The following is an 11079-nucleotide window of genomic DNA, read 5'->3' on the forward strand; positions in this document are numbered from 1 at the left end:
ATAAAACCGCACTTTTACTGTTTATATTCTGAATGGTCTCGCACTACAGATTATTTGCAAGCCGTCAGCTGCGTATGCGATACCAGTCATTTGAAATTTATCAGGTGACTGATCCAGTGCACAATATGAGTGCTAACGTGCTTGATGGTGCTGCATGTTGGTGTTTCTTGACCTGTTGTCTGAACAACGCATACTGACCAGCCCTCCAGCACAAAACAGTTACGCAAACGCAAACAAATACAGACATCGCAGGCAACAATTTTCGTATTGTCCTCGCCCACGAGCATGGAATTGATAGTAAACAAAAACTTGTTGACCACGTTCCATTCCCTGGTATTGACGCTTTCAAAGTCCCTTGTCTCTTATCCGTACGGAGTTGACCGTAGAGTCCTAGTTCCCACATCAGCTCGATCGATCGCCACCACGGCCAGAGGTCACACGGAACGCCCTAAACATAACAATTTGTAACTTGTATTCTCCTCGTTTTGAGAAGTGAAGCAGCTCGCTGCGTCCCGCGGAATCCTGCAGCGCGTCAGCACCGTCCACCAAAGTCCGTCTGGCACCGAGCCAGACATCTGACCAAAGATCCACGACAGGAGCGGCCCAGCGCCTCATGAGGCCTCAGCCACGGCCCGCCCGCGAGGCCGGCTGGCAGGCACCGGTCCAGCGCCGGTTGAGACCTCAGCCACAGCCCGCCCGCGAGGCCGGCCGGTCGGCACCGGTCCAGCGCCGCTTGAGACCTTAGCCACAGCCCGCCCGCGCGGCCGGCTGGCAGGCACCGGTCCAGCGTCGCTGAGACCTCAGCCACGGCCCGCCGGCCGGTCCGCGCCGGTCCGGCTATCCGAGCGTCTCCGTCTCGCGTAAAAGCCAGGCGTGCGCGGCGGTGCGGCCCTGCGCCTGCAGCACGGCACCCACCGTCTCGCGACACTCGGCGTGATAGTCGTTCAGCCAGCCGATCTGCCGACGACAAAGGTAGTCGTCCGTCACCGCCAGGCCGAGCGGACGACGACAGATGACGCAGCAGAACAGCGACAGCGATACACGCAACGGAAGGGGTCATCCTTTGGACGGGGAGTACAAACTATCGGCAGCTGCTATTCCCAACTACAGGAAGACGTGATAGCTACCATTTTAGAATCCAGGTGGGGTGCAGCAGCGATCGGCAAAGTACGTTTATGGCGGTGCAGGTGGACAATTCAGAATTGCGGTGGAGGTAGACAAAGATCACATTTTAGGCCATGACACACACAGTGGTAATATCGAACATTTGACAGCAGCAGACAGTATCACTCGAGACTATGAGAACGGACTGACACCTCAGATCGCAAGATATCGGGCATTGATGTTTTCAATCTCGAATCTCAATATCTTGTAGGCTTTCAAAACGATTTCAGAGCGCTTTCAACATTGTAATCTCAAATCGGCGGACATTGGGTCGAACACCTGGGGTTTCGCCAGTCCATGGATACAGTAGTCCAGCTGTCAGTCCAGGAAGCGTCCCTTCGTTGACGGAATAACAATCAGCCACTCAAAACACACAATGCTTTAGTCCCGCCCACCAACTGGCCTCAAACGAGGCACGTCCATTCCAGCCCAATCACAATGGTCACCCCGAGTCCTGCAAAAGCTTGTCAAAGACCGTCGACCGTCAACACAGTCCTCTCCCGCCCAACCAGCGCCGCCGCACCTCCTGCTGCGTGAGCAGCTCCGGCACCAGCATCTTGGTCTGCACCGGCACCAGCGTGACGTGCGTGAACGTCAGGAAGCCGCGCCCACCGAAGTTGTGCTTGGTGGCCGCCGGTACCACGCGCACAATGTTCTCCAGCCGAATTCCGAACTGGCCGTCCTCGTAGTAGCCCGGCTCTGAGGAGGTCAGCCAGCTGGTGAGGTCATGGACAGGTCGGCCAAGTGTGGGCGACTAGTCACCAGGGCACGGCACAGTGTATGCTTAAGGTTATTTTGTGTCTCGTGTCGAGCGCGCACGTCACAGTAAAGCATCTCATCACAAACCATGACACCGGCGAACAACATGAAACCAAGAGACGAGCAGACGCATCTGAGACGAGCGGAAAACATACGAGACGGTCGGAAACCATCCAAGACGAACGGAAACCATCCGAGACGAACGGAAACCATCCAAGACGAAAGAAAACCATCCGAAACGAACGGAAATCGTCTGAGACAAGCAGAGGGCATGAGACAGATGAGAAACACTTGAGACGATCCTGCCCAGGAGTCGTACGGTTTGGACCGACCATACGCTGCTGTTATGCCCCTAAGACCAATATCTCCTGTCGTCTCACCACCCGAGATAGCGACGTACTGCTGCCGCGCCTCTGAGACGGACATGGCCTGCAGCAGTGCCATCCGAAACGAAAATAACCTTCTGTCTTACCATCTAAGATGACGTTACACTGTAGCTGTCGTACCATCTAAGACGGGCACAGCAGGTGTGCCGTCCCTGCCATCGTACAGCGTAAGGCAGTACTGCTGTGGCGGCACTGTCTGAGGCCAATACGCCCTGCTGTCGGATCATCTGAGCCGAACATGCTTTGCTGTCGTACCTCCAGACGAGCACGCCCTGCTGTCTTACCATCTGAGACCAACATCCCTGCTATCGCACTATCCCAGGCCCACACACCTTGCTGCCGTACCATCCGAGACCCACACCCCTGCTGCCGTACCATTCCAGGCCAACACGCCTTGCTGTCGCACCATTTCAGACGAACACGCCCTGCTCTCGTACCATCTGAGACGAACATGCCCTGCTCGAGGCCGGCCTCGGAGGGTGGCTGCGGCCGGCTATGGATCGTCATCGGGCCCTCGTGCACGTTCAGGTAGGAGCCGATGCCGTGGCCAGTGCCGTGCGAGTAGTCGAGGCCCACATTCCAGAGCGCCAGCCGAGCCAGCGGGTCAAGCAGTGTGCCCTGGCGACGGTCAAACGCCCGTCAAAGGCGGGAGTGACACCTCCCGGCTACCGACAGCCAGGCGCCGGTTGCAAGCCTGCGGGAGTTGTGCTGGTGTTACCTTTCTTCAGCTACGCGGAGGACAGCTGCACACAGCACGCACGGTGCACGGCATACTAATTGCGCGATTCGGTTCAGCGTTAAGCGGAGTTCACGACTGGAACGTGACGGAAAAACGGAGCCCGGCACCCAGCGCATTCCATTCTAAGATTGGCACATTTCTATCCCAGAGCAGCGGTAGGCTCTATGCCTCCAGGTTGGTGCGTGCGAAAGAGCGACGGCTCTGCTCACGGGAGCTGACAGATTATTCAGAGCCAATGACGAGCTCAGTATTTCGGTTACACCGTGCAGTGAGCCCAGTCTCAGTCCGCCAATGTTTCTCACAAAGTCATTATAAGACAACACCCGCCAAATTATTGATGCTCCGGCTAAGTCAAACATCCGTTGTCCGCCCTTCCCACTTTACATAACGGTTTTACATCGGACGAGCAGGAGACCCTGGCTTCCCGGTGCCCGCAGACGGCCAGCAGTACCGCGTGACCTGTCGCCCGAGCGGCGCCGCCGTGCCAGGGCCAGTGGCGGCAGCACGCCACTCACCCGGGTCTTGTTCGGGAAGACGGCCGTGGCCAGCGCGATCTGGCCCTTCAGCACGCGCGTGAAGCACTCCTTTTGGTGTTTGGTTGGATGGCCAAAGTGGACGGTGCGCGTGACGTCAGTAGTGCCATCTCTGGCGGGCACGGGAAGTAGGTGTCAGCACGCCAAAGGACGAGTGTTGCAGGCCCAGAGGTGCCGTCTCTGGCAGGACTAGAGGTGCTGTCTCTGGCGGGCACGACAGGTGAGTGTCAGCACGCCGGAGGACGGATGGTGCAGGAGTGGAGGTGCCGTCTCTGGCAAGACTAGAGGTGCCGTCTCTGGCGGGCACGAGAGGTGGGTGTCAGCACGCCGGAGGACGGGTGGTGCAGGAGCAGGGGTGCCGTCTCTGGCGGGCACGACAGTTGGGTGTCAGCACGCCGGAGGACGGGTGGTGCGGGCGCTAGTCACCGCAGCCGCTGACTGATACACAGCAGACCAGTCTCCGCCGCGACCACGCCGCCAATGGAGAGCGACCGAGCTGAATGGTTAATAAAGCGTCCAACCAAAAACATGATACAACAGGCGGAGTTTGGCAACACTGACCCACACGTCGTCTCATCCACCTGGCGCCATGGGCCCACGCCCGCTCAGATGTGCATGCTCTACACCTCTGGTTATGCGTGCGGCACCGAACACTAGACCAGCCTAACAACGGAACAAGTTTGGGTGGTTCACGCGATGCATCCAACAGGTCTAGCTGTGATTACCGCGCACAGATTGGCGCTGATGCTGCGTGTGGGTGGCATGGTTCAACTAGCGGTGACCTGGTCTGCTCTGTGTCGGCGAGCTAGCCGCGCGCATTGGTGACGGATCAGAGAGTTGGTGCACGAGCTCTGGCAGCCAGGCCATGGCCTGCATTACTGTGCTTACACAGGAAGCCAACTATGAACAACTGCCAGGAACAAACGTTGGGGCAAAAAAATGATCCAGGATGCTAGCTCCAAAACATTTTCATCAACTTCAGCACAAGACGCTGGTTTCAGGCCCTTCGCTTGTCCACTGAAAAACTGTTTGTTTACACCTATGAGGTAAAATCACACTTTGCGATATTGCCCTAACTGGTATTATCCCAGGGTGGAGAGCACAATTTTGCAGCGTGCTTCAGTTCAGCTGATGGGGTAGCACACTTGGCTGACCTGTACTGGCCTCCCGAGTCGACCAGGTACAGCTCGTCGGCCGTAATGGGCCGGTCGGTGGCGGCCGCCGGGTGGTAGTGAATGACGGCACCGTTCGGACCCGAAGACGATATCGTGGAGAAGCTCAGGCTCACGAACAGGTCCTGCTCAGCCCTGCCAAACACAGCCGGGGACTGTGTCAACGGTGCCGTCTGATGACACAGGCATCTTACACTGCCATGCGACCAACGGGGACATGAGGCTGCGTTGCGGAGTCAGACATTCCACACACAATGCACCATTCGTTTAAAAGCGCTCCGCGCCATGCCAACCGCCGCCGAGCCCGCCGTCGGCCAGCCGGGCATCTGGCGGTGCTGGCGGGTCGGGCTCACCGCAGCGAGTCCAGCTTCTGGGCGCCGGACACTTCGGTGACGGTGTGACCAGCCGACACCTGCTCTTCCAGCCAGCTCAGGTAGGTGCACAGCGCCGCCGCGTCCCGCACGTGCGCGCTGTGCATGCCTGCCGTACGGACGTGTGGCACTGAGCACGCTGACGTGTTGTGCAATCGTGGAAACGAACAGTGTTGTCCAGGCTGGCACAGTGATAATACGGATACGGCGATGACCTCACTGGCTCGCTGCCGGGCGATGGATACCTGGCGGTAGCTGTTGTAGCTGACCTAGAAGTGACAAAGCCGCCTCTCACAGCATCGACATTCTCCGGGGCCTTCCGAGGCAGCGAGTGGCGGGGCTTCGGCTCAGACGTTCAGACCATCCTGGCTCAGCGGTGTTCCGGTGTAACGATCTGCGTCTGCATCCGTGACGCGACGGACGGCGCGCCGGGCTGGCCGGCTGCGACCCAGGCGACGCCACACCACTCACCCTGTATCTCGGTGTCGTTCTTGATGGCCTTCATGGTACAGGGTGGGGTACGTTCCAGCACGCGCTGGCTTCTGTCAAATATGGCGGTGAGTGCGTGGCTGGCCAGCGGACAGAGCCAGGCCTTGCCGTCCATCTCGGCCGCCTGCAACACAAACAGAAACCGGGTAAAGGCAAATGAAAAGGATGCCCGCTCGTTGCATCCGGGTATTGCAGGACAGAACCAGGGATTACAGCCGCTCACATGAGCCACGAGGACCAGACGCGTACAACTGGAAGCATGCTCAGCTGCGCAAAAATATCTCTTCTAGCAGCCAAAAAAGCGTAGACACATCGCTAAGCACGGTGAAACCAAACGTGGACATAGTGGTGAGAGGTGGTACGAAGGGTCAAACGCAGCGGTGAGTGGAATCAAACGCAGTGGCGATAAGAATTAAGCGCAATGGTGAGAGGAACCAAAGATGAGTGTAACGTAATGATCAAACAGGGTTGCTGTATTCTGTGGTAAATATGCATCAACGAAAACAGGCAACTATCACGACCAAGAACTTTCCATTAGCACACCAAAATTAACGTGAAACTGAAACGTCCAAAACCTAAGAAGTACGTATCTATACTGCATCGCTAGATTACTTCAGGACGCGTGGGGCGCACCAGTTCTCACCTTATCCTTCAGGAATGACCAGACGTCCTCGTATCCGTGCAGCTGCAGGTCGGAGACGCCCTCATCGGCGAAGTGCTGGGCCACCCCGGAGCTCAGCTTCTGCGCGTCGATGAACAGGTGCACCGTGTCGGGCAGCACCACGCAGTAGGAGAAGAACACGGGGTTGAAGACGATGTCGCTGCCGCGCAGGTTCAGCAGGTCTGGACGCGGAACGGCCGTCAGTTGGTGCCCCCACGTGGTGGCGGGGCGCGTCCGCCGCTACGCGATCAGCGCCAGAGGCGACGCCGCCCGGAGCGAGTCTGGGCCGACACAAGACCACTCGGTGCGGCGCTTTCAGTGGAGACATGTGGGGTGGGAGGAATGACGTTCGAGAAGCACAGTAAGGCACGAATACACTATTGCCCGTACTGCGTTACGGACGTCGAACAGCGCGTGGTTGGCGTACGGTGCCGCAGAGTAAACTTCCACGGCGTGGTCCGTATTACGCGGCAGTGGTCCGTATTACGCATTACGTCGAGCCCGTCACACTCACAGGCGATCTCGTCCAGCGCCGCGATCGCCAGCAGCGTGCACTTGCGTTGCTGCATCTGGCTGCGGACTTCCTCCAGCTTGCTCTTCACCGACATCCCTGCCATACAACACGTTTGAAACACGCTCATTTCTGCGAGACTCGACATGGGTTTCCACTAGATGCGCACATCACACGTACAAGATCACATGCCGCAACCAATCGAACCGTACCACGTTGAAGAGCTGCATCCAGTCCAATATGACAAAATTCCTGCAGACGGGACAACTGGCCCAGAGGCAGCGTAGCACCGCACCCAAACCCCGCGAGAGCAGCCTCTCGCTGCACGACTGCGTGCGGCCAGGCGGCCCCGACGAGCGGCCAGCCGGCCGCAGCGCACCTGTGTACTTGACGGGGTGCGGCAGCACTGCGTTGGAGGTGCGCGCCGGCTGCTCGTTCCAGACCAGGTCGACCAGGTTCTGCTGGACAGGCCGCAGGCTGTGGCCGGCGGCGGACAGCTCGGCCGCCAGAGTGTCCCAGACGCGCGACGACAGCAGGCGCGGGTCGACGCCCACCGCGCCGCCCGTCGCCGGCAGCGTCGACGACAGCCACTCGCCCTGCGTCGGGGTGCCGGCCACGCCTGCCGAAGAGGCCCGCGTCACGGGCTGCGGCAGCCGCACCGCAGGCGGGACGAGCAGCGACGCTACCACGCCCATCCATCCGATGCGTTGTTAGCAATGTGGGTCAGACATGAGCAGCCGAAGCTGCGATAGCTTCGGATCGGCGATCGCATTCGATCGAATCCCATATTGACGTAATAACGCAGGGCAGGTCGCCACTTATATGGCGCAAATACACTATAGAGTTGGCGATGATCACGAACCAATACTCTCATAATGCAGAAGTGCTCTATGTTCTGTGAAAAAGTACATTGAATGGCCCCACCACTACAAGTACCACGAACACAACACAGTCTGGGCAAATAATGCACAACACCTCAGTGTGACACCGGATTATTCTGAGCCACAACAGCCGCTACATTCAAGCACGTCTACCTAAACAGCGGCTGCAGGCCGGGTGGCCAGGCTGTGCACACTGACCATCCTTCATGAGCGTCCAGTTGAGGTCCATTTCGGCGCGCGCCTGCAGGTGGTACCGTCCGTCGGTCCAGAGGCAGGCGTGTGTCTGCGTCACCACGGCCGTGCCGGCCGAGCCGGTGAAGCCGGTCAGGAAGGCGCGCCGCTCGTCGCACGCCGCCAGGTATTCACTCTGGCGTCAGAGGTCACAGGTCAATGTCCTGCATAGACAGCCATACGCTGGTACTCGCTGGCACGCTGGTACTACGTTCGCACTCTGAGGGAGGATTGCAGGTCAAGTGCCGAGGCGCATGCTGCCAGACACCTACCCTGGGCCGCATGGGCCAAGGGTCGGTATCCTGGACAGGGAATCAAATGTCACATGCTGTCAGGTATTCGTGGACCACGCGATTCATAGATCGCATATTACCTGCTTGGGCATCACAAGTCACGTGTTAACACTGGGCGGTACGACTCAAATGTAGGTTTTGGAGAGGCACGGAATTTATAGTATACTGTCTCTACGGATAGTACTGTCACAGCGCACACCTCGGCCGGTAATAGGCACGAGAGGAAGTCGGCTTTGGCTTCAGCTTCGGCTTCAAAAAGCCGCACCTCCTTTGCAATAGCTTGGGGTTCGGCTTCGTGCCATTTCAGACGTTTGGCTTCGGCCTCCGCCTAAGCTTGGGGTAATTCATAAAAGCAGGCGTCCGCTTGAGCTCTAACTACCAACACTTCTTTAATTATGGCCACGACCTCTACGCCATCTGATCTTGAACTGCTCGCTTCGGCTCCGCCATGGCGTTTTGTCGCTGCAGTTACGGCTCCACTTCTCAACAGCATTGGTGCCCGTCTTTTCATCACAATCTACAACATAACTTTCCAGGAGTGCGACGCAAGATATGTCTGGGAGTACAAACCAGTCGGGCATCCCCAGGACCAAGTACCACCCGACACCGGCCACAGAATGAACCCCCGAAACGTCGTGCAAGTACTAACACACAGCTACAGGACGACAGTCCAAAAAACCTTCCGTCTGTTATGCAATCCCCCCGTCTCACCCGGTCCGTAAAACCATGACGATATTTTCTGGGCTCGTACTGTTTTGCGCACGCGAAAATGGCTTTGGTCTCGCAAACTTATTCACCAGGCTTCGGCTTCGGCCTTGTGATCTTAAGCTGGCGGGCTCTACTTTGGCTTCGTGTTTCTTAAGCTCGCACATTTCTCGCTTCGGATCTGGCTTTAACTTAACAAATTTGAAGTCACTGGTTTCGGCTCCAGATTCGCAGTTCCAAACTTTAAAGCAACCGGCTTCAGCGTCGACCTCGGCTTCGTGTCATCGTCTTGGCTCGGATTCGACTACGACGCCAGGAGCTCGGTTTCATCCCTGTGCCTGACCGGTAATCGATGAAACGATGCAAATTTATGTTGCAGCATTAAAATCAAGACGGTGACCGATGACAGCACGGTTTAGGTCGGATCGTAATGCGAGCCGTACGTACCCCGTAACACTCCGCTGATGATAATGCGAGTCGTACACAAACCGTAACACTCCGCTGATGGTAATGCGAGCCGTACATACCCCGTGAGAATCCGCTGATGGTAATGCGAGCCGTACATCCCCCGTAATAATCCGATGATGGTAATGCGAGCCGTACATACCCCGTAACAATTCGAGAATGGTAATGCGAGCCGTACATACTCCGTAACAATCCGATGATAGTAATGCGAGCAGTACATACCCCGTGAGAGTCCGCTGATGGCACAATGTAGGCATGTAGCTCTTCATTGACATATTTGGTGTTCTTCATGAGCGACCTCAGGTGCTTCAGCAGGTGAGTGGTGTTTTTGGCACCAGCCATGGTGGACATTCCACAGAGCTGACGTCTGCAACATATGCTGTCTTTTGAACTGGCTCAACCAGAATGCAACAGTGGAAGACAGTTACTAGCAGCTTAAGGTATGTGCAGGTGAAACAAGTTCACCATTTTTGCAGATGTGTAAGATCAATCAGGTTTGAACTGGGGAAGTGACATGCAGGCAAATCAATAGAAAGCCATAGTAAACAGGTTAAGAAGCTGAAAAGAACGTGTCAAATTAAGATACAAAGAATGCTGCTGTGACAAACTACAAAGATCATATGCTGATGACTGAAAGGACACAGTTTGTGGAGAGAAGCAGTTAAGGCACAACACAAAAATATAGGTTAGCATTGCCCTTCTTTGAGACATAAAAGCAATATATGACAGGTGAGGTTAACTCCCACTCAGGCTTTCACAAGACAAAAATTGGATATAAAGGAACTGCATTACACACTATGCTTTGAATGCACGGCATATGCTAAAATCACATCATCTGAACATTGATACCACTTTTTAAATGTTTTCTTAGGCCAGGAGATTAAGGCTGCCAAGCATCAGGTTCTATTCCAAAATGAGGTTTAAAGCTTACATTTGTAGCCGCACAAGTTCAAAGCTAAAATTATCAACAACTAAAATGCTTCTAATTTTGCACTCCAAGTCAGGTTGTTATACCACTGATATAAGCATGCCCTGAATGGAATAGGTTCTGAGAAATACTTTCTTCTTAAATGACATAAGCATGAGCCAAAACATCCCAAATTATTCAGGAAAAAGAAGGAAGCTCTACAACAAACAGGTGCAGGAGTGACATTTAAGCAATAATTTTGGTGTACACACAAAAAATCTGAGTGCCCCAGCTTTAGTGTGTGGTCACCATCAATTTTGACACATAGCAACCAATGTTACAAGTAGTTGACATTGCTCATGCATTGCATGCATGCTTCAGCCTCAGCCAGTACAATACTGTGTGAGAGGCCTGTGTCCTGTAAAGGACCAGCACAGAGAATGGGGTTTTCAGATTGAGCAAGCAGAATGAAATGGACCAGAAACCTTTTAAAAATGGGAAAATAAACAACATTAAAAGCAGAGGCAGACATTGTTCATGCGACTTAAGCCTACTTTAAGAAGGCATTTTGAAACAGCACAGTAAGCAACATGGTGTTGCATGATAAAAACGGCAGGGTACACCGCAAACTAAAAAGGTAGTGTTAAATAGGGAAAACTTGAACAAGCAAAACACGGGAAAACCAACTAACCGGACGTACTGTTACTGTACAGTGGGTACTGAGGTACGAACCGATCTCGAAAACGGCCTCCTTATTGCAATGCCGGATACTATTGCAATTTGGCCGTGTATGGAGCAGGGGTTTAGCGGTA

The 11079-nt window shown here is 55.3% G+C and overlaps 1 protein-coding gene across 2 annotated transcripts; it reads right to left on the bottom strand.

Moving 5' to 3' along the window:
• Window positions 1-455: 455 nt before the first annotated feature.
• LOC119112972 (xaa-Pro aminopeptidase 1-like) lies at window positions 456-11032 on the bottom strand. 2 transcript variants are annotated; one of them, XM_037237277.1, is made up of 13 exons: window positions 10959-11032; window positions 9583-9727; window positions 7865-8033; window positions 7165-7404; window positions 6789-6884; window positions 6257-6456; window positions 5596-5737; window positions 5107-5233; window positions 4736-4888; window positions 3564-3693; window positions 2747-2927; window positions 1688-1863; window positions 456-957 (listed from the first exon to the last, which is right to left on the bottom strand). In XM_037237277.1, the coding sequence occupies exons 2-13, from the start codon at window positions 9709-9711 to the stop codon at window positions 838-840; spliced, it is 1863 nt and encodes a 620-aa protein (XP_037093172.1). In that variant the 5' UTR covers window positions 9712-9727; window positions 10959-11032; the 3' UTR covers window positions 456-837. The 2 variants fall into 2 exon arrangements, with proteins under 2 accessions (XP_037093172.1, XP_037093171.1); XM_037237276.1 differs by having other exon boundaries at window positions 11000-11031.
• Between the last annotated feature and the right edge of the window lie 47 nt (window positions 11033-11079).

This window comes from Pollicipes pollicipes, unplaced genomic scaffold (assembly GCF_011947565.3).
Source record: "Pollicipes pollicipes isolate AB1234 unplaced genomic scaffold, Ppol_2.1 Scaffold_7261;HRSCAF=8764_pilon_pilon_pilon, whole genome shotgun sequence".
NCBI classification, from domain to species: domain Eukaryota; kingdom Metazoa; phylum Arthropoda; class Thecostraca; order Pollicipedomorpha; family Pollicipedidae; genus Pollicipes; species Pollicipes pollicipes.

Excerpts from the sequence above, each read along its gene's own strand:
- LOC119112972 (XM_037237277.1), bottom strand. The coding sequence starts at position 9,711 with ATGTCCACCATGGCTGGTGCCAAAAACACCACTCACCTGCTGAAGCAC. Across the intron at positions 6,885-7,164 it reads GCACCCCGTCAAGTACACAG|GGATGTCGGTGAAGAGCAAG; the intron begins GTGCGCTGCGGC and ends GTTGTATGGCAG. Across the intron at positions 2,928-3,563 it reads TCTTCCCGAACAAGACCCGG|GGCACACTGCTTGACCCGCT; the intron begins GTGAGTGGCGTG and ends GACCGTCGCCAG.